This window comes from Dicentrarchus labrax, unplaced genomic scaffold (assembly GCF_905237075.1).
Source record: "Dicentrarchus labrax unplaced genomic scaffold, dlabrax2021, whole genome shotgun sequence".
Lineage (NCBI taxonomy): Eukaryota > Metazoa > Chordata > Actinopteri > Moronidae > Dicentrarchus > Dicentrarchus labrax.
Genome location: NW_026136712.1, coordinates 3,611,670 through 3,636,159, shown reverse-complemented (window position 1 = coordinate 3,636,159; position 24,490 = coordinate 3,611,670). Strand labels below are relative to the sequence as shown.

At 41.2% G+C, this 24,490-nt stretch overlaps 1 protein-coding gene across 1 annotated transcript; it reads right to left on the bottom strand.

Annotated features, from left to right (window-relative positions):
- Positions 1–30: 30 nt before the first annotated feature.
- nherf1a (NHERF family PDZ scaffold protein 1a) lies at positions 31–24,093 on the bottom strand. Its single transcript, XM_051416829.1, has 6 exons — positions 23,394–24,093; positions 9,305–9,475; positions 6,176–6,329; positions 5,954–5,994; positions 2,359–2,463; positions 31–859 (listed from the first exon to the last, which is right to left on the bottom strand). Exons 1-6 carry the CDS (start codon positions 23,862–23,864, stop codon positions 704–706), a joined length of 1,098 nt encoding a protein of 365 aa, XP_051272789.1. The 5' UTR covers positions 23,865–24,093; the 3' UTR covers positions 31–703.
- Between the last annotated feature and the right edge of the window lie 397 nt (positions 24,094–24,490).

The following is a 24,490-nucleotide window of genomic DNA, read 5'->3' as shown; positions in this document are numbered from 1 at the left end:
TAATTTCTCTCAGTCAGTCAAAATAAAATGTCTTCTTAAAATCATTTATTCGTGTATGTACAAATTCTATCGAGCAACATGAAGAAAATAATCTGTAATTTCCTTGAATCATATATGACAGAAACCCCGGAGGGAAAGACAACTGGACAGACATGAAGTGTTTCCAGTAAGGCTACCAGAGCTTTCATCTCAATAACTAGAGTCCCTTCAACCATCTTAAGACTTTAACACGCTGATGTTGCTCAAACAGTGTCCCAACAGGAAAACAGATTGTCATGGAATGGTTATTCAGCATTGTTGATCCTTTCATTCTAGTTGCTGATTGCAGACATTCATTTAAACTGTTGATCTGCCAATAGGTTATATTTCCCTATGCCCCATTACATGGTCCTTTTAATGTGAGAAACTGTACATTACTTTTTTTTTTTCTTTTTAACATTCTTTTTTAATATATTAACATTCATTCCTGTGTGTGACTCCAACATCATTTAAACATGAAAGAAAAGTGGCAAGACCCTAAATTAAAACAAATAAAATCATCATATAATACTGTTTAACAGGGGAGTTTCTAATGTTCTAAATGAACACTGTGTCTTTGTCATTCAGTGTGGCAACGTAAAAACTAAATCCAGAGGACAGACACAGGGCGGTACAGGCGGTCTGGGAGAGGTGGACCTGATGATGAAGATGAAGATGATGTCGTTTACAAGTTGCTGAACAGTTCGTTTCTCTTGCTCCAGTCCATGGTCGGGGCTTTCTTGGCGGCTCGTTTCTGACGGGCTCTCTCTTTGGCCTGGGCCAGTGACATGCTCAGACCCAGGCCTTCAGCTGCTGGGGCCGGCTCCGGGGCCCTCTCAACCTGCACACACACACAGAGTACATTATTGTTGCCCTTTCAGAATATCAGGACTAATCCATACATTTGACTTACATGTCAGATAGTTTTGAGGATGAATACACTATATACAGTAGATTTACAAACTTTAAAGATCATATGAGAACATTAATACAGCAGCAAGCTATTTGCTATGTAAAGATATAGTGGAGTCATAGACCTGTCCCTCTGCCTGTGTTGCTATCGGAGCCTCTCTGTGGTTTGTTTACAAAGCTAGGCTGGCCATGTGGGCATGTTAAATAGTAAATGGACTGTACTTATACACCTTTCTAGTCTTTTCGATGTGCTGTACACTACACGCCACACACATTCATACATTGATGGCACTGACACCGGACACAATTCACCAGAACGGAAACTAATCATTCACACACGCACGCACGCACAGCATCGGGAGCAATGTCAGGATCGATCGCCAACCTTCCGGCGGTGGACGACCCGCTCTGCCTCTGTTAGTGCAGGAGTCCCTGCAGGAGAGTGACTGAAAGCGTTTTTATCATCTACATCAGTTTATTAAGGATCTATTTTGATCAAACCAGAGCTGGTGATTGTTGGAACAGTGGAAAGACTAACACCTGACTAACTCCTAAACTCCCCATGCACTGCCAACAACAGACTTTTTTTATGTGCAGTTTGAAGTGTGTTTTATGACTGACTATCTGCAAGGTAAAATCACTGGTTTCCATGGTAAAATGGAGTCTGGTCGGGTGTAGCACCCGTTGTTTTGGCTGGAGATGCCGGCGCTTTAGTGCGAGATCTAGTGGCAGTGGATTTCATATAATGACCTTCAATAACCTGTCAGTAAAATCCAACCTCCCTCATGTGGATATCTTGAGCTTGGTCACTGCTCTCTCCTGTAGAGCGTGAATCATCATAAAGACATCCCCCTCCTCCTGAAAGGAGACATAATTACACCCTTACACCCTCTCATTGAGGTTAGAGCTGGAAGTCTATTCATCAACTAGTTAACTGACAGATAATAATTAATAATTATATGCAAATATGCCACATTCACTAGTTCCAGCGTCTCAACTGGCTTTCACATTGTGCTGGGAGAAATTGTGATGGACACTCTTCATTATGTTCTGAGGTTTTAGAGCAAACGATGAATCAGTAATGAAAATAATTGTTAGTTGCAGCTCTAAGTGAAATCGGTTTCCTCTCACCAGGAAACTCAGCTTAATGCACTCTAAAGTCTTTCACTGTGTCCAACATTCAAAGATATTTTAGAGGAGACATGAGGTATCACACTGCTCCAGCAGACCTGGATTATGTATTATTGTCGTCTTTTCTAGTCTTAATTGATGTTATTTTGTTTGTATTGCTCATTGTTTCTGATAAAGAGACCTGTTTGTAGACAGATAACCCTTTTACATTCACTCGTTTACAGCTACATGCACACTGTTGACGTTTGTCCTGTAGTGTATCTCGGAGTGTTTCCGTGCAGTGAACATGTGGCGTACCTCTGGAGGGGGGGAGCTGCTGGTGGCTGCTGGCAGGGAGGCGTTGGAAGAGGCACTGGAGGCTGACGAGCTCACAGACACTTTGGGGTTCCTCTCGGCTGCCGCCTGCCAAACAGAACAAACAGCACTGAGCACAACGTCCAAACTGAGGGACATTAAAGGGTCAGTTCACACTGTCCAATCATAGGTTGTCCACAGCACTGGGACACTGTTATTGGACAGACATGCTTCTTGTTGTTATTTTTCACAACCTTCATTCTTAACGAAAAAATGAGTATAATGCAGATTATTATAATATAAGAGGTTTTAACATTGAATGTAGGGGTTTCTCCAGCAGAGTGCGCTGTGATTTACAATACTGTGGCAAACAGCACAGAGAACGAGAAGAAGCAGCTCTCAGCAATGTCGACTAGAATTGGTTGACAATGTATTTATTCCATTATTTGTTTAATAAAGCAGTCCTATCAGTGCACAATCCACACAGAAAAGCTAAAACAAACAAACCAGTATCAGTCTCAAAGATCCTGTATCTGCTGGGCTGACAATGAAAAGGGCTCAATCAGACTTGTATAGTTAGATTTGGTCCTGGAACTTTATTAGGAAATAATCTCTGTATTGCTTATTGATAAAACAAACGACTCAAGGAGAAAGCTCCAGAATAAAGTGAGGAAATGAACCCTGAGTGGACATTAACAACTCATCCAGTCAGGTTTTTTTATTTTTTGTTTTGTTGAACTGATGAAGACAAGATGTTCCTTTATTGATCCCTGTAGGAGAAATTCAAGTCAGACACAGCAGCATAAGGGAATGTAGTACAAGGAGTACAGAGTGTACAAGTACAATAAGAAGCACAATATAAGAATATTAACTAAATAGAATAGAAATCTAAAAAAAATCTAATTTTTCATACTTTGACCAGCACAACAGGTGGAGGCAGAAAACTCTTACTTTTACAAAAACTCCAGGTTCTGACACCCCTAGTGGTCAGTTCTGTGGCTGACTGTTTGTGTTGTCCAGCAGAGGGCAGCAGAGCTCCTACACTCAGCAGGCCTCAGTGCTGCAGCTTTAATCATACTCTCAATCTCTCACTTATTAAAGCTGAGGCTCAGTGTCAGCGCTAATCTGTGTGTGCGCGGTGGAAAACTGGTTGAAATATTAACCGCGCCCACACACGCACACACACACACACACACACACACACACAGTTAAGCTGCAGTGTGCACCAATCTCTGTGTGAGTCACTTCTTCATGTATGGATGAAATTGGCATCCAATTGGTTAGCAGCTGCTCTTCTAAAAATACACCTCAGGCCTCTCTAAGTGGCTTTGGACAATATGCTGAATAACACAAGAGGCCTGTGGTCATGGTTTTTACCAGAGGCTTTTAACACAAATGCATTTTAATGGACTTCCACTAATGCAACTTAAAGATTTCTTAAGATACCGACTTTATTTGTCCAGCAGTGTTTATGTTATTGTTCTGAGCTGAGCTGCTATGATACATCTGTGTACTGTTTTAGCTCAAATCAACCGATGTCAGCGTGGGTAAATCAGACCCATCAGCTTATGTGGTCAACTGATAAACAGAGTACACACACACACACACACACACACACACACACACACACACACACACACACACACACACACACACACACACACACACACTCTAACTCTTACTTAAGGTCAGAGGTGATCATGAGCGTTGCGTTATGTAATAGCTGGTGAATGAGTGATTGTTCCTGCTGCAGAAGAGCAGAATCTGCCTTCATGTGTGAGTATGTGAACAGCGCTCGTTAGGGTTCTCATTAGCATAATCCCCCAACTCGCCCTGAGAGTTAAAGCCACTTCAATCCCATGATCCTCTGGGGCAAAGGAGAGGGAGAGAGAAAGAGAGAGGGAAGCGCACACTGGTGAGCTCCAGTTGCCATGGTGAAGGGTCAGCCACAATGTCATCAGAGGGGCCAATCCACTTTTCCCATGTTGACAGTATATATGTGTGTGTGTGTGTGTGTGTGTGTGTGTGTGTGTGTGTGTGTGTGTGTGTGTGGGAGAGAGGAGGTGTTTAGTTTTGATAAACTGCTGTGCCTGTGGAATGTCACACCAACAGTGACAGCTAATTAAAGGGGCATTCCTCCAATTGTACACATCAACATCATCAGGGGTCTGGAAAAACAACCCTGGTGATGTCATTAGGGTTATCTCAGGGCTCAGAGACAGAAAGCCCGTTACAAAGTGGGAGCACTGAAGAGCAGGGACATTCTACTGAAAGACATTATTGTGTTGCATTATGGGAAGTTTAGGATGCAGTGTTTTTGGATCTTGGCCCATATGAAGAACTCAAAGCCAGGATATCTCGGCCTCTGCTGCATCCAACAACCACTCTTTTCTAAGTCTGTCTCTAACAAGACCCAAAACTTTATGGCAGTGGAACACAGAATAGCCCTTTAAACACTAGTTCACATCATCCAGTCTTTACTTTCTGTCTGCTGTGATGCAGTTTGCCAGACTGTGTGTTTTTTCCTCAGATGTGTAGCAGCTCACAGTCACTTAAATCACACATGAAATAAATAAATCTTTGGGTAAAAAAATTGAAAATAGAACAATGCTAATAGAATTGTGATTAGAAGCACCGGTCAATAACTCAGTATTATCATATGTAATATCACATACATTGTGATGATATAATATAGACAAAGAAAAGAAAAGTGAACACAGCTGAGCAGTTCTCAGGTCTGATACAGTTCATATTACTGCTCGTCTGTCAGTGGTTTAGAACTAGACCACACCACTGACTGTCTTTTACCATGTGACCACTCTTGGTCTCAGGTGTTTAATGCAGCACTGATAGGCTGATTATCTGGGCCCATTATCTGGCATTTTGAAAAAATCAGTCAGGGATCAGTCGATGTCTGTGCTCACAAGGCCGATCATTAAAAATTGCCTTCAGACACATCTGCTGGCCAAACGTGGTGCAACCCATTTTTATGATGATTTACTTACAAACTAACTGACTAGTAACTCTAGTGTCGACTTTACTCCCTAACCTCGGAGAGAGCTTACACAATGTTATAAGGGAGTACACTCTAGACCTGCTCTATTTGAAAAGTGTCCTGAGATAACTTCTGTTATGAATTGGCGCTATACAAATAAAACTGAATTGAATTAAACTGACACACAGCCGCTATCACCCAGCACTAGTTTACAGCACAAATGTCTTTGCTTGTCTGCACTGAAGAGAAAAAACAGAGGCAGGAATGCTGAATACCTTCACAGATTATCAGTGTCAGCCCTCCGAAATGTGTGTCTGTGTGTGTGTGCTGTGTGTGCGTTTTAGAGTTTTACAGTGCAGTCCAGACAGGAAACACATGAAGACGGACAGAATGCTCCACACAACACTGTCCAGAAGTCCTAATCTGCTACCAGGAATGTCCAGAGAGGATCAGCAGGGCTTTTCCAGGCCACTATCTGTAAGTGAGTGTGTGTGTGTGTGTGTGTGTGAGTGTGTGTGTGTGTGTGTGTGTGTGCGTGTGGGCGTGTGTGCGCGTGTGCGTGTGTGTGCGTGTGTGTGCGCGTGTGTGCGCGGTGGTCCTCACCTCCTCTGATGCTCTCTCTGATGCTGGCTCAGGAAGAGGTCCTACAGGGAAAAACAAGACATATAGAGTTAGCATGGGATTATCTTCACCCATATTTATATTTATCTGTAGTATTATTATTATTATTATTATTATTATCATCGTCATCAGTTAGCATATATATTTCTGATCACACTGATTCTGGCGAGTTCCAGACACTGTCTGGGCATTTCTGTGACATACCAGTGACATGTTCTACGGTGGGCAGGACGTTGCATCTCTTGAAGAATTCCTCAGTCTCGGCATCGACCACCAGCATAGTGGTCTCGTCTCCTCCCGCTTTGATGGCTGCCACCACCTCTGAGTGCTGCATGCCAATCACCGACACACCATTCACCTGAGATAGGAGGAGAGGCTTTAAGTTTGTCTGACTCTCTCTGAATCGTACACAGACTCAGATGAATTATGCAGTATAAGAGCAGATTTATTTGAAAAGCTGCTACCACAGCTCAACAAATTAATTTGATTCATTCATTTTGACAAAAACTAGTGATCACAGATCCCCTCAGGTGACATCTTTAAAAGTCTTGTTTTGTCCAACCAAAAAGGTTCAAAACCCCAAGATTCAATTCACAAGAAATCATTTTCCAGGAGAGTTCTTGACAATACAGGACAGCACTTGCTCACAAACTGACATATCATTTACCGGTAGGCCTGCTATTGACACATTTAACTCTTTATTAATGATGCAGGGAGCATGATGAAGTCTCAGCTTTATTACAGGTAGTGGTCAGCCTTTATGAGAGCTGCTGCAGTCACAGTGCAGTGGAGCCGGGGTCTCCCCCGTGAATTGACTACAGTTTTCCTCTAACCGCAACTCTGACAGATCGCTACAAGTCATTTCCTCTTAGCATCTGGTAAACTCATTTTGAAGTGTGCGCACAGCTCATCCTAACAATAGTCTAGTTCCAAACTAAATATGCGTCAGAGTGAGGGGCTAAAATACAATTACAATTTTCAAGGACAACATGGAACCTAATATGAAATATGAAAATAATATGAAAAATCGTTGGCAGTTTATTTAGTGTTTTTTGAAATAATGAGCTGATGAAATCATTTCTAATCCTAATTCCTCTACAGGTTTAAGCACTCACAGCACTAGCACTAAATGACCCAGGTTTCATATAAATAAAGTGATTTCCACTCACTGTAAGACCAAACAAACTGCTCCAGATTTGGAGAAATTACCTAAGATTTCTATTTTAGTATCACAAATCTCCAAAAGCAGCATTAAACCCTCGGTGGCACGAACCAGTGAGTGAAACTAGCAGCTCCGCTTTATTCCATTATATTGATCCCTGAGAGGAAAATCCCTTTGGCCTTCAGTACAATGACTGTGGAGCTAGTTTCTAGGCTATAGTGATAATTTACAACTGGTGAATAAGTAGATGTTCAACATTAACTACATCATTAATACATTATTAAATTAATAATTATGGCAATAAATAGATAAAGAAATATGAACTAATTAATTGTGTGGGCTGAATTCCATTTAGCTGCTTCAGTTTCAGGGTCCTGGTATTGTGTATGGCTCCCTGGCACACTTGAATAGAACACAGCTGTACTTCTTGCTATTAGTAACACATTTGCTGTACCTGCTATGACAAGTCAAAAATAAAACACATACAAATAAAAAATGAATGAAACACATGCCCCCAGCCTCTCTTGGCAGGCTCAGCGACAGCTACCAAATGTAGCCAGTTAGCTCTTGTTAGCTCAGAACAACAACAATGCCAAAGAAACTGTGAATCCACCAACTAGCTCATAAATACAGTCACAACAACTAAACTCTCTTTATTTAGCTAGTCAGCTAACTAGCTAAGTTGTCTTGTGAGACTGAATTATTACTCGGTATCAAATCTAAGAGCTGACCCGACTGACACACTAGTTTAGTCTATAGTGAGATTTCTTACAGTTACTAATCGTTTTGCATCATGACTGATAAAATGTGACACATTGCATTGTGGGTTTGTTAGGGGAACAAACTGTAGACAACAAGGGAACTACTTTTTTGTTACACTGGGAATGTAATGCAGTTTACAGTGCATACATTTCACACACAAATGTAAACCCTATTTATTCATATGATTATTATTATTATTATTATGATTATGATTATGATTATTATTATCGAATCTCCTACTCGTGTATTTAATACTGACCCCAGTGGCTCCATAGGCCAGAACATGTTATCACATTCTTTTTTTTTTTTTTTACAAATGTGGTGTACGGCATTCTTTTTTCAAAATAATCAAAAGCACCATTAGCCTCTAACTATCAGACTGAAGCTATAGTACCCTACAGCTGTTTCCACAACAAATGACAGAAAGGTTTGCTTGCACAGGTGGAAATACTCTAAACACTTGGACGATAAGAACAGTGGACACAGAGGGCCCTGCAAGACTAATGATGAAGGCTAAACAAAAGATGTAGTTGCCAACTTTGTGACTGTACTAAAAAATAATAAATGGAGTGGCAGAAGAACAATGGTACCAGTGATGGAAAATATTTGGTAAAAGCATTACCACCTCAGGGCGTGGTACACAAGCATACGCCAAGAGTTGGAACGAATCAAGAATCCAGGGAGATAAGCCACTGAGGAATTCCTGTGGGAGGACGATCCGAGGTGGGAGTACCGTCAGGAATCTCTCAGTCTCACCAACTCCCACACTGGCTGTGAACATCGGACAGGTGGTACAGAACACTATACTACCCCCCCAGTGACCCTTGTCTGACTGACTCCCCCTGACTCCCACAGAGAATTCATTAAATTCCCAGCGTCCTGGCTCCAGAAACCCGCCTTTATGCCCCCACAATGTCCTGTGTATAGCTTCTATCTTGATGTGAATACATTATGTACAGTTGTGGTGTTACTTCATTTACACCACCATGTACCCCCACTCTCTCCTGCATGTGAGAGGCCCTACAGACTGTTTGGGCAGGCTGTAATTCAGCCCACAGACACAGTAAGTGGATTAACTCTGACCCTGCCATGTTCAACATGGCCAGAAGGCCTGGTCATCACACACAGTGAGGGAGAAAATGCCCATTTCTGCTTCAAACACAACACAGACACACACGGACACACACAGACACACTCAAAAACAATGTGCATACACTCGATGTGATAACCCAACAGCTTCTGGGATTTCAGTTTCCCGTTTGTCCACTGATGTAATAGGATTACAGCTGATACACATACAAACAAAAAACGCACACGCACACGCACACACACACACACACACGCACACACAATCAGGCAAAAGTCTCAGCAATCAAGAACAATGTGAAAAGGGGACTGTATGTGGCTACCTGGATGATCTTGTCCTGTGGTCTGAGTCCGGCCCTCTGTGCCGGAGAGTCCTCATCCACGGCTCTGATGAACTGGCCTGGTTTGGACTTCTCACTGTGCAGGTTGAAGCCGTAGCCACCGGCTCCCTTCTTCAGGTGGCAGAGGCGAGGACGCGGCCCACCTCTCTCCTCCTGCACACACACAGGAGAGAGTCAACAGTTGATTAAAAGGTGTAATCAGTAATATTATACTTTACTGTCATTGCACAGTGTACACAAAGTACTGACACTACGAAATGCAGTTTAGCATCTAACAGAAGTCAAAATCAAAGTCAAAATGATACTTGTGTGTCTAAAAGTGTGAATAAATCAAGTCAGAATGAATAATTAACAAATTATTAGATCGCAATTTTAGTCAATATTATATTCAAAAAATGTAATTATGAGATATTACTAGAATATATATCTAGAAAGATAACTTTACTTTTATGATGAGTCAAGTCAGAATTATAACTTTTCAGGAAAAAAGTGATTCTTTTGAAGATGGCTGTAAAGACAGCAGGTCTAAAAGCAATAAATAGAACAGGTGAAAGTGGTTCCTGTAAATCTCACATAGTCGTGGTTTAATGGTTTGATAGGGTGGAGTGAATCACAACAACACAAACAGCAGGGACAGAGCTCAATAACCATGTGGCCATTTCTGATTAAGAGGAGGGTTGACATTTGCTACTTAGTGGCTGCTTTCAGCCAGTTCCACTTAAACACAGTTTGCAATTAAACTTCTTTTCTCCAATTCCAAATCCACTTCCAGATGTGTCTTACGTCAATCAATATTTGCTCTATGTTACAAGGTATGTACGTCATGTAACTTCCCTAATCACATACTGTATGCACGCTGCTTATTTGGACAAATAACATATTGAGTCAGCCTTAAAAAATAAACATGCGTAGGCAGAGCAGTCTTCTGTTATGGCGAGATCTACGTGGACATTAGACATATGTTCAGGCACATAATAACATATTGTATACTACAGCTGACTTCCTTTCCTCACTGAAGCAGTAGCATGTTCCTGCTCTCTTGCAGAGGCTTATCCTGCTGTGCCCTGCTCCAAGTTAAGTGTCTAATCTCACGTGTGGGTGAAGGACCTGTATATTCATTTAACCCTTTAACACTGTAATCACACAAGCAGTTTAGCACTCTTACGCCATGAGTTACATATTTATGGCTCCTGGAAATAATTGTTGAATGGGTTCCTATTACTAAAAGGTCCATAGCTCCAATAAATGTGTTGTCATTTTCCAATACCTCAGCTTCAAAACCTTTCCTAGTGCATTACTGCCAACTATCCTTTGAACATGCACAATCAAGATAATAAGTCAGTTCTGTCCTTAATTTAACTGTGACATTTGACATATGGTCCAGCTTGTGGGATGTATTGAAAACATGTATGGAAGCCCATTTTTGCCCAAATCAAATTTCTGAGATACTTAATTATGAGATAAGTCCAAGTTATGAGATAGTAAGTCAAATACTAATTAATAAGTAAAAGTAATCTTGACTCTGAAAGTTAAAATTTTGATCTTGTGTTATATTTTTAGAAATTCTCTCTTTCAAAATAGTATCTGAAAAGTTTGACTTATTTTTTTTATTTTTCAACATTTAATCTATTTTTGGCTTCCCTATACATAGGAGAAAACAGAGTCTCTACACCCTTTTACAGCTAACATGTGCATGAAGCAGTAACAGTAATGAACATCTGTGGCTCTGATAAAAAAAAAAAAACACATGTTCCCCACCCACCTTGCACTTCCATCTCCTAATAAAAGCACAGTTATCTATGCAACACCCTCAGCTATCAGCGGCTATCTGTAAGTGAGGCCCTGCCAAGAGACCATTTAAGATCTCCCACTGCAACATCAGCATTCTCTCAGAGACAGCCAGGCACACTGATCCAAGGGTTTATATAAAATCAGCATGGTTGATGATTGCTAAAACGTTCTGAGTGAGTCAGTGTGATCTTGGGAGGACTGAGATCAGAGGATAGTCTGGTTGAACCTTTGGATGGGATCACACGTTTATGACAAAGCCCAGTGGCTGTTATTGAAGACGATAAGGATGATCGAACAGGTGAGGTGCAAAGTCCACCACTGAAATGCTGTACACCACAATTATCTCATCTTGTGAGCAGAGTCATATACCTCCTTCTGGGCCAGGGGATGTACCATATACTGTATACACACCTAAATATATCTAGAGATATCCCTGTGGCATTTTCTGTGGAAATGGCTTCTTTTTTCCAACTTCAGCCTTTAAGGCAGTGTCATTCCCATCAGGCAACATAGGTTCCACCCTAAAATGGCACTAAGCTTGTGGAAGAGTGCTGTCTTAAAGGTCCAGTGTGTAACATTTATTAGGATCTATTGTCAGAAATGGAATATAATATTCATAGGTATGTTTTCATTACTGTATAATCACCTGAAAATAATATTTTTTGTGCATTTCTTACATTAGAATGAGCCATTTATATCTACAGAGGGAGGGTGTCTTCATCTACAGAATCCGCCATGTTGAACTGCCATGTTTCTACAGTAGCCCAGAACAGACAAACCAAACACTGGCTCTAGATTCAAGATACTGCTACATGCCTACCATGCTGCCAGTGGCTCGGTCCCTTCCTACATCCAGGACATGACCAACCCAAACAGCCGAGCCCACTACGTCCTACTGGCTACTGCCAATCAACCTGCTATTCCTTCACTACAAACGGAGCCCAGCTAAAATCCAGACTGTGGTTTGTCCTGGCTCCACAATGATGGAAGGAACAGCAAAACTGCACACATCTTCTTTCCCAAAACTCATCCGTTCAGACTGCACCTTGGCCCATAAATAAAAATTAAAAAATTGAAAGTGATCAAAATTTGATCAAGTGTGATGTACTTGTGTGATTTGTGCAATCTTTGGGTTACATCCACATCATCCGCTGCCTGCAGGTGGCCAAAATATCAATTAAAGCTGATTTGAAGATAATCTCCGGGACCAATAGTCCCTTGCCTTGCTGTTATTTGATCATCTACAACCTAATCTGTGTGTAAAATGGATGAGTCTAGTAAAAATAGTAAGAAAAAGTAGCTAGCTAATCATACACATAAATATGATTCAAAAATCTGATAGTGATGATAAAAAGATGTCTGCTTGACTCATAGAGAGAAGAATCTCCAGAAAGAGAATTACACAGATGTAACATTAGCTGATAACATTACACTCACAGCCACAGAAGTGCATGGGTTTGTTGTCATTGCCACTTAGACCACAGTTACCTAAACAGGTACATAGATTTCAAGTTCTCATAACAAGTAAGCCAGCTCTTCCCCCCCAATTCCAACATCAAAAAGGGGAGTTCAGACATTAAATCATGGGACAAACACTTTGGTTACCATCACACAAATAAAGTATGGCTACTGATTTGTATTTGAACAAGTCATGTAAGGTGAACCAGCTCGATATAATCCATTTACTGCACCACAGGGGGAGAGAGGATCTCCCTGTGGCACAGGAGGTGACCAGAGATAGACTACCACTGCATAACAGTGAATCTATATGAAGAAGACCCTGGGAGGACGAGGCAGAGGGAAATAGACGAGTGCTTTGCTTTTAATCTCCATAAATCTCTCTATCAAATCATCATCAGTCATAATGTGTGCATGTAAAGAGACATTTGAGTACTGCTATCAGATTTTCAGGGTTGTTTTCTTGTCTCTTTCACAGCCTGCACAGGAAAACCACAGAGCCACGCAAAGCAGTGCAGTGACAGCGAGTGCTGTATGATAATGACTCCACTAAGTAAAGTCCAGCACAGAGTCTCTTTAACATGCAGGTATTGATACAATTTACAATCTTTGTTGCGAAAGTAACCCTCTCCTGAAGATAAACATCAGAGGAAAAGTGTTTCTAACCCTCCTACAAGCTCCTGGCCAACAATAATACGATACTCTAATGATGATCCCTGCAGTGAAAGTTGTAGCACGGCAGAATTCAGCTGCACACACTCATTTGTGGTGGTATGCAATGTCTTATCATGCAAATGCTGTTGGGAAGTTTTTACCAGTGGAACATATTGCACCACATCTATATCTATTGAAACATGTTGAAACAGAAGAAAAAAAGCCATAAATATAAAATTGCCATATTAGCTCTGTTTAACATGCTGTTATGCTGCAGCTGCACATGACAACTCTCAGTTGCTGGTTGTCATAGTAACATAACACGCTTTCCGGCTCAGGAGGTTTTCATGAGCTCAGCAGTCAGAAAGATAGTGACCCTCAGAGCAGCAGTGGAAAGATCTGACACAGAGCTTAAAGAAGTGCTGATACATCTCAGCCCTCAACACGGTCTGACAGCACTCAATAACAATAATAACGGACAGGTTTTGTTCCATTGTCTGATTCACTGCTGAATTGCTTGTTTCCAACATCTTAGATGTATGATGTGGCTATGTTCTCCCTTGTATACATAAAAACAAGACGATAAAGCTCCTGCAGTGGAGTCAGTCCTGCCGGCCGTGTGCTCTCCCTCTCCCCACATCAATAGCATCAAGATACCTGCAACCTTTTTTGTTTTGTTCTGTTTCCTAGTGCGTTAAATATAAACTAATTTTTTATTATTACTGTTAAAACTTAAAACTTTTTAAGTTAAATATTGATCTGAAAAAGTGCAGAGCTGGAGTGATTGAGAATGGGCCTATAATATTTTATTTCGCACTGATAAGTATTGTACAACCTTGTGTTGTGTAATGATATAAAAAAATATCCTTGATGTAAAATATAATAAAAAACGATAAGTATCTGTGTATGTATGCATGTTCTACTGCAGGTTTGGTGACTCCTTTTTCCTTTGAATGGGTGTCAGGGAAATACTGCACCGACTGCGGATTCATTCCGCAGCTGAAAATAGTCCCCAACAAATGCACTCGTCTCCTGTTTGAGTAAGGTTTGCTAAAATCTACAGTGGCTAGCTTTACTGAGCCTTTGAAAAAAATAAACTATACATTTTAAAGCCAATTTTAAAGATTTACATCTTCAGCAGGAACCAATGGGATCCAAATGTTGAGGATTTGTTGACAATAAAATGCACAAGCCTTATCCTTTAAACTGTGCCTGGGACCAACAGGCTATGCTTTCCCTGCTAGCTGTACAGGGCTAATACCTAGTGCCCAGTGCTGCAACCGGTGTCAGCATTGGCATATGCTTAATAAAAACAACAGTTGCATAACCATTTACAGTCTATCCATCACTGGAAAAGTGCCTTCTGCAAGGGAGGTTAAAGGTCAACCAGAGAAGCACCTGCAGCCTGCTGATGATTCAGCACAAAGGAAGCTGAAAATGCAACTTCTGTTGCAGAGATCTGGCTGCAGGCTCAATGGATGACACTTCGTACACAGAAATAACATCTGGCACAGAGAGAGTGTGAATACACAATTAGCCCAGTTTCAGTGTGATAGTACAAGAGCTTGCAGGCAGCCTTTGGAAACATTCTCTAAGCTTGGTGAATATCAAAGGTTAATGGTTTTACAGCTTGCTTTAGTTAAACATCAGATCCTGTGCTCCAACCTAGTACCTCATAAAGAGGGCTGACTTGTTGGGAGGACCTTGAACTGAGGGTGAAGCACTTAACAGTGTGTGATGTGAAACCTTTACGACTATCTCTGGGCACAATTCCACAGAGAGAAAAAAAGCTACATCCCAATGATGGTGTACATTTTCACACAAAGTATGGGAAGTGAAGCATTTCTGTTGATCCACTCACAGAGTTCTGTATGTGCTGTATATGTGAAGTTTACAGCCCCTCTCACACCAACTGAAATAATCAACTCCAAAAGAGTCCAGAGATTGCGACAGTCCACAGTATACCTCAACCGCAAGGGTTGTGCAATGAACTTTAACAGTTCCTCAATGAATTTAACAGCACACACAGTTGGGGCTGGTTATCAGTGGGGTTTTGGTACTAACCGAAACAGCACTGAGTATTGAAAGCGGTGAAGTACCAAAAGTTGATATTGTGTGGCTTTTATTCAGTGATCATACAGTTTGTGATTTAAATAAACATTTTGTTATTTGTTTTTGCTATCGACCTAGAAAAAGGTCTATATTTTTCAATGCTCCACATTATTCTCTTATTCGCTCTAAAACCCATTTCCTCCTTCAACTCTCCCTTAACTTGCTGTTTAGTATGTATAGTATGACAGTATTACATGTATAGTCTTTCCCTGCGTGTTGCAGACATTAGTTTTAGCAGTACATTAATCATGGTGTGTGAAGTCTCATATGTCCACTCTGTTTTGCTACATACTGAGTGACGGCTGCTGAATGTGGAAACATTTAGTCTTGTGTTTATTGCTTGAGGAAGTTATAGGCTTACAGAATGAACACAAACTACACAGAGCTGCCACTTCATGAAGCATTATGGTTATCATTAACTGGCTGAGACAAAAACAAACAATGTAGCTTCAGCACAACAGCAACTCGCTAAAAAGGACAGGAAGTGGTTTCCTCATTGGCTCCACCCTAGCAGCTAACCACTCGTGTGCTGACAGAGGAACCGGCTCTGTGTGTGTGTGTGTGTGTGTGTGTGTGTGTGTGTGTGTGTGTGTCTCCTGTATTTTTGAATTGTGTGTTTGTGGTTTCAGAAGTGACCTCCATCAACACAATCCTTAAGTCATAAATAGGTCTCTAATTCATATACCACTCCTCAACTGTTTTCTCCAGGCCTTCATAATGAGTGCAACAAAGCTGTGAAAGAAAGACCACATGAATTAGCACTAAACAACAGAAAGGATCTTTCTATAGAGAAAAGATGGGAGAATGTAAGCAGTCAAATTAAGCTCAGTGGAGTGTAAGAAGGTAATAGACACCCACAACAAGTTTTGTTTATTGTTGTGATTTAACATACTGCTAGTTAAGTTAACAAAACCAGTTAAGCTAGCAAAACATTAACATCTTGCAAATGTTGTTAAAGCTATACCACTCTCTGCCAAGTGCCGACATCACCGTTAGCATCTAGTCATAACGAGTTTGCTTTACAAGGTGTCTGGGCTCACTCATAGAGACGGAGTGAAGAGTTCACACGTTCGACAGCTCGGTATAGCGCGCGTCATATTGAACTCAAATTAGTCAAGGTGTTGATGTTGTTAGGATAGTGCTAATGTTAGCTAACTTAGCGAGGAAAATTCTTGCTTATATAAAATTAAATGTGATCAAGCAGACATTTTTTTGAGGTGACAGTAGATATTAAACTCTCAGATATTTGGAACAAGCTTGGTATACTTGGTATACTATATTTGTTAGTGTAACGCTAATGTTAGCTAACTTAGCAAAGAAAATGCTTATGTTGGGCTAACATGTTATTAAGCAGACATTTTATTGAGATGACAGTGTGTTGTGTGTGTTACAATACGTTGTTTCACTGAAATGTCTGCTGACATTGCCATTAGCTGTCGGCTCAATCGAGTTCACTTTGCACAGAGTAAGACCTGACCATGTCAACTGAGGTGCCAGTCGCTGTGCTAATGTTAGCTAGGTTTGTAAATCAAATGTTAGCCGCTAGTGTTGGGCTAAAATAAATTAGCTCACCGTCATTTCAATGAAACATCATCAGGAAAAATTCAAACCTGTTATTTCACTGAAATGTCTTCCAACATTGCTGTTACCTTGCCATTAGCAAGTAGCCGGAATAAGCTTTCTTTTGGGCTCACCCTGAGAGACAGGGATAAGACCTCAGAGATCTGAAAGGTGCTTGGTGTAGAACTGCACTTTTACACATTAAACGGAGTCTGCTGAGATTGTTCACGCATCTGATCTGGGTGCTTTGTGAATGTGGAAGTTTTCCAGACACATCCTTCTGGTAAAAGTCTCCAGGTCAGACCCAGGACATTTTGGAAGAATTAGAATTCCCAAAGAGGAGCTGCAGGGTGTGACTAGGAAGAAGGATGGACTACCTCGCTAATCCCCCTGCCATCACGACCTAGACCCAAATAAGCAGCAAATGGATGGATCTTTTCATATTTACAATCTTTGATTGCTCCACACAGCTTTATTTGACACCATAACAGAATGTATGATGTGTATTAAGTCTCCACATTTCAGAACATATTGTATTTTTATTTACACACACACCTGCCCTGCTGTTTATGCATATAAACATCCCAATCTGTTTGGTCATCCTGAATTCTCAATTTAGCAGCTTCTGACTGGAGTTGAAGACAGGCTGAGCCCAAAGCTCTATATGTAATCAATGTATTCAGAGTTTGAGAAGAGGAGGGACTTCAAAGACACTTTCCTAATTGCTTGCACCAAATGTAATTATAATCCCTGTCATGCCAAAGACCCTGATTAAATCTTGACGGCTCTGCAGGCTTTCATTGGACAGCTTAACTTCACGGTCCAGTCTGAGCTGAAGGGAACAAAATGATCATCTCAGAAACATGTCCTTGGTTAACCTCAAGCAGAAAAAGTGGAAAAAATGAATGGATGTTTGCGACTTCTCTATTGCTAAGAGTAAAGGACTGCAATGGAAGCTTGGATGAGCGCCAGCCTATTTTGTATCTGTGTATGTTTATTTAGACTATGTCACTAAGAAAACAGTGAGACTGAGGATCTCAGTCAGATGACGCCAGCAGCACTTTTATGGAGTTTGTTTTGGATGGCAGCCCGTATAAAGAACCATCTGATGCAAAGTTGCTCCCGCAAGCTATGCTATCAAAGTTTGGTCTCAATAATAAAAGTTTCTGACTTTTATGTCTCACTTTTGTTCATGAAACTCAACTGTTATTTAAAGGTCATTAAAAATGTCACTGTTACACACAGGTCTTTAAAGACGTTTCTGATGTTGGGAATTCAAAAATAAACTATAAGCTAAGTAACAAAGACACACACACAGTTGATAATAATAGGCTATAATGTATCGTCAAATAGGCACAGCTTCTCAACTGATGGCCCAGGTGTCCAGCCATCAGTGGGAAAATGTGTCAGTTAATTTAAACAACAGAGATGCTTTATAATAATATTGATTGTAACTGAACATTTAATTGGCAGTCTTTATGTGTGTATCGTACAAGCACATCTAACAGCCTTTCAGCACATACATGGTAATAACGATAATTATGTGATCACTGCTGAGGGCTCGAACAATGCTCACCGACAAGACCTTTCATTTCCGTTCAGTCAGTGGGAGACGCCATTTAAAAAGTGCAGTTCCAGCAACATAGCATGGAAATCTCTTTCAGTGTACATTATGAGAATTTGCATGTGTGCACCAAGAGCCATCTGCAGGGTCCATTAAAAAGGACCTTTGACCTCCAGGCAACTATGATATTAAACTGAGAATCAGAAAAATCTGACAGGCTGGAACCAGCATGTTTAGCATTATGCTTGATAAATGACTTAACAGTGTTTCCTCTATGTTGATTTTGGAGCGGCGGCCCACCGCTGTTAAATTTCTGCCGCCACGGTATTAGAAATGGGGCAGACACACAATGTAGTCACGGTTGCCTTTTAAATGACCCTGCCGACATAATGTTGGCTGCAGCTCACATTGCAATTTAACAACAAGTAGAACTATTCAGAGGTTATTGGGGCTGTCCAGTTTAACTCCACATACTGTTGTGTTGATGTAGCTTATTGTCAAAATGTTTGCTTTCTTCCAAGTCGACTATTAAACTAAAAGCTCCACCAAAGACGTCACCGCGGTGGGTCCGTTTTAATTGGGGGTGTTCGGACGGGCCTGCCCCCACTGCTAAAAAAAATCCTAGAGGAAACACTGCTTAAACGGTTAATTAGTGATCAAAATAGGCTATTGACTTTCTGCCTATTGATTAGAGCTGATAAGGGTATTTGGAATACTTGCCGACCGATAAGTAAACTGCAATAAAAAGAAATGGTATGATAGTTCGAGGTAATTTAGAAACAATGTTTCCATCGCTATCTGTCCACTATTAAGCATTCACAAGTTTCCACCATTGGTTGAGCTATATGGTCCACTAATTGATCAACTCACTCTTCATTTCAGCACTGTAAGACCCGAAAGAGCCTTGTAGATATGCTCAGTGATTGGGAAACAAAATATTATACTTAAAGGCTGCAACTTCGGTACTGAATGGAACAAGTGTCTAATGGAATAAACGTCAGCAACTGTGGCGACACAGAGTAACATGACTGTGATTTATAGTGTTCACTACTCCTGAATCAATAAAGGCAGATTAATTGTTCTCTCCCAGGCTTTTATGAGCTGGGTGATAAGAGACATTGTGAAACAACGAAGACGAAATGAACCCTTGGAAAGATGAGGGCTGCATCAAGGCCTTCACTCTGAGGATCAAAGTCTTCTACAAACAGGGAGTGGGGGCGACAAGCATACAACAACAGGCTCAATCTGTCTGTATCCTCTCCAGTGAGTAACCAGTGGATTGTGGGGAGCGAAATGGCCTCGGCCCTTCTGACACCTATTCATTTAGGATCCCATTATTTCATCATTTGTTTGACATTTTCACATCTACAAGTAGAGGAGAACAAATTGCTGTTTAATCCCGTGGCCAGGCCACTCCTGCCCACACCCACACACACATATTCTCACTTCACACCAGCCCTATTGACAGTGTGTGTTAAGTGAGGGTGTAGGTATTTCAGGGTCAGCATGGCCTCCTTGTTGAGGCGTGAGAGTCCTCTCTCCTTTCCTCCCTGGCCCAGAAGCCTTTCTCCCCATGCAAACACTGTGGACAAAGCCTCTTTCTGCTGCCGGGGGTCTCTATGGTGACCGATAGACGGCCCTTGGTGTGGTGTGGAGGACTGAGCCGCTGGAGGCCAGGATGTTACCATAATATGATGACATGCTCACTCAGTTCATGCTTTTATCTTTCAGGAAAAAAAGCAATCTCTGAAGAATTAGATATCCAAGTCTTTGTTAACACTATCACCATGAGGATTTTGCCTAATCTTGCGTGAAAAAGGTTTGGTGACTGAGGCCTGGCCCGCAATGCCAAGTCTAACCAAAGACAATCACGTGAAAGGAACTATTGTTAGAAGCATAACCAGGATTGAGCTGGGCAGGGTCAGTTTCACGTCATCACTGGCCGGCCCACTCAAGTGTGTCCCACTGGGAGGCTGGTATCAGAGGCCAGTATCAGACCATCAGTCGGGCTCTGCCAAATTTCCCATCAGGGAGGAATGTAGCTGGAGGTGTGCAGCATCCCAGCCAGCCTGGGCTTTTCACTTACTGGAGGTCAGAGTATTAGTGACGGGGCGGGAGCCACCTACGTAGAATGAGACAGAGACCTAGACAGCCATTTATAACAGCAGAACAGAGGCAGAATGTGCTTATTATAATTTGAATGTAGCCAACCAAAATGCGGGGCTTATATTGAGGTTTCAAATGAAGCTGATGATGAAATGATGCCATCACCTACAAAAAAATGTAAATCCTTTAACAAAATCCTCAATTTGAATTAAGTGGTTCATCAAATTAAATGAGTTAGTCTTTAAAGACAGTATGAGTAAGATTTATTGGTTGCCAATTGTAAAAACACGCATTAAAGTTGGCCCCATGCTGAAAAAGAGAAACAGCCAGTGGTGGTCAAGCGACATAGAGAGAGAATGAAGTGAGGGAGCTACCAGGAACAGAGCAGTGAATCAGAGAAATAAAATGTCATTTGTCATGTACAAATAAAACGTACAAATAAACATGGCAACAGCTACACACAACCCTTCAGGAAGTATGCCACAATGGCGGATTCTGTGTGAATGCAAATGGAGTCAGCAATGTAACCTGGTTGCTACATTTGTATAGCATCCTTACCTGTGAAACATTCGAATACTGATATAGAATTCGAACGCCAACATTAACAACAAAGACTCAAACTATTTGTTACGGGCTTAGAAAGAGACTTGCATACATTGCATACATTTTTATTATCTGCCAATCTGCCATCTGCACATCTCTGCAAATAATTAGCATTGTACAGTTGTAACAGAAACACATGTGAGGCCACTGTGCATGAGTCTTTCAACTAGGGAGCCACAGATTGGGAGGTTCTGGGATGATACAGATATTTTTCTGTGCTATAAAAAGAGAAAAATAATAAAAATAAGTGTCTCTGCCATGCCTATTTCTCTTTTCATCCGAGATGTGAGACGCAGAGTGGAACAGCCGTTCATTGTGCTGCTGCATGGAACACATCGGTATTTGCGTGCAATTTGTGCCAGTCCTAAATAAAAACCACTTGCCCATTCTCCGAGCTCCACACTGCTGAACACCTCCACAATGAGGCTTACACAACATTTAAATCAGGACCCAGACATTGCACTGGCTAAGACAGTTAAGTAGCCTAAATCGAACCATGTTTGTGGACCATTTTAAAGAATAACCTCATAAAATTGTTTCATAACGGACAACAAAAGCCTGGTGTTTTAAAGAGCATGGATTATGCTAATCCAAGAAAAGAAATGCATGTAAAGTACTTCAAATTTTGATGTGGTGGAATTCCTAGACAGGGCGTCAAACCATTATTGTTGTTAATCTAGCTCTTTTTGTGAGTACTATCAACAAAGCTCAATCAGAAAATGACAAACACCTTCATGCTACACTGAAAGTCTAGACACTCGGGGGGTAAAAATAGTGCCTTTAATGCCCACACACAATAATTTCAGTTCATATCTCTCAGAATCCTATGAGATAATAATTATAGCATTAAAAATAAAAAGATGCTCCGTCTCACTGACATGCAATAATGTAACAAAGCTTCTGGTCTGACAAGCCAAACCTGACGGGGAATTCAAGAGGGGAAGTGGGGAGACTGACAGACATTTATATGACAAAGGCCCTGTTCAACAGGAATGAGTAGAGGCCTGGCACGTTTCCCTCTGCTGTGTCACCTCTCTGTCTTAGCTTATAGCCTTTCACTGGCACTGGAAGTGGCTACTTAATAGGGGATCTATTTCCACATAACCTTTGCAGCTCAGAGGCAGGGCTGGCCTCAGATCAGATAGGAGGATGTAAGCCAGGGGAACCGCTGTTTTAGTTGATGTATATGAAGTTAGTCTGAATCCTATAGTGTTGTAATATGGGATGAAATGTCTTTCAAAGAGGTGGAGAACCTTTCACACACTGCCATACTGTTGGATATACCGTGGTAGCTATCCCTGTAACATCTCTGGATGTATTGGGGCATTGTAAATGATACTGCAAATCAATGATCAAGAATATTTTATGGCAATATTGTTTAAGTATATGATTTTTGCATGATAAAATACCTTTATTTATAATTCACCTAACTTGTTGGATTAGCCAAAAATAGACATTTCTACCTGGATATTTTGTCAACAAAGTTCACCTAAGAAACTGTTTGTGGGTACAACAAATGTAAGTGATGTAACATAAAAGTAAAGGTGAGGGTGTTTTTTTAAACACACACTGATCCAAAGGCCAAGAACAAACCTCCACAATCAAGTTGCTCAACTGATTTTCCTGACGTTTTACTCTATTATAATACTGTATATATTGATATCCTGATTAAATGATAGAGGATTTGATCCATATGGCCCAATACTATTGACTTCACAACAGGTTCAAGAGGTCAACAGCTGACATTTTAACCTGACAGTTGTCATGGTTTATTATCATTATGATTTTTCAAATATGTTTGCTCAAAAAACATAACATAATATAAGTCTATAGTACACTACACTGTAATGTAATACGCTATTTTACATCTGAAATCACAAACAAATTTTTTTTTAAGTTAAATAAGATTCTTGCTTAAGCAGCTTTTACTATTAATTTGAACTGACAACTAACTTTGTTTTGTAAGAAACAGAAATATTGCTTAGTAAGTACTTTTTACTAGGTATTTTGTTTTCACAGTACAAATTAAAATTCCAAAATAAAGTCAGTAAAATAACTAAAGCTACTTCATAAAGAATGTTTTTTTCACTTACAAATTGGCTTCGTTTTACTTAAAACTTTTGTTGCAATCAGGTTCAACGTGTTTTTGAGTTAAGTGAACTTGTCTGGTTTTACAGTGCGCAGTAACTTGAACACAGTGAGTTGCTGTGTGCTTTACTGTACCTTGGTGCTGGAGCTAACACTCAGCCTATCCGACCTCTCGGACGAGGCATCCCCGTTCTCACGCGGGACAGGGCTGGACTCCCTCGGGGTGCCGTTGCTCTGTGCGTCCCCGCGGTCTGAGTCGCTGTCCCGGCCGGGCAGGGGAATCCCCTCCGTGGCGAACTCTTTCCGGCACTGCAGGTTGTGTTTCATCAGAAGCTCAGTCGTTTCGGCGTCCACCACTATTAGCTCTAGAGCCCCGATGGTGGCCCGTATCCTGGCGACCACTTGCTGATGGCTCTCGCCCTCCACGCGCTCTCCATTCACGAATACCAGACGGTCGCCCGCGAGGAGTCCTGCTTCGGAGGCGGGAGTGTCGGGCTCCACGAGCCTGATAAACTGCCCCGTCTTGCCCTTTTCTCCGTGCAGGTGGAACCCGTAGCCGCTGGATCCTTTCTCCAGCACACACAGTCGGGGTCGGAGATTTGACATGTTGTTACTCTTCTAACCGAGAAAAAACTTTTACCCTCACTGTCCAAACCACTTCGAAGCTTTAAAAAAAGAGTCACACAACAACCATACGAAGAACTAACACCTGTTGCGCACACTGACTTTGCTAGAGCTCCACTTCCGCTGACCTGACTCACAGTAAACTTTCCGCTGTTGCGTTTTCACTCCTACCGCCTGGTTCACAGGTCCTCCCCTCCAAACTGCTCTGTTGCAATCTTCTGTTCACATCCAATCCGACAGCGGTACCAGAGGCAAGCCGCCACAAAGGCCTTAACACGTGCCATCAGATTTTCAAAATAAAAGCTAATACTTTTCAGACTGTTGAGATTTAATTTAGCAATCAGGACTGTCTGAGAATATGGGTATCCCAACTACAGTTATTTAGAGTGTGTTCTATATCAATAAAATTTAGACCCACTGTCCTTACACTTAAACATTTTCAGGCTAAGAAAATTGAAGAAATAGGCTACCTCCACTAACAGAATAAATACAACAATTTAAAACACATTTTAAATCAGAATTAATTCCTGAAAGAGAAGACAATTGGCTTTTAGAGCATTATGTAGAAGAAATTCAATTACACAAAAGAAATAACTGAACAGGTGAAA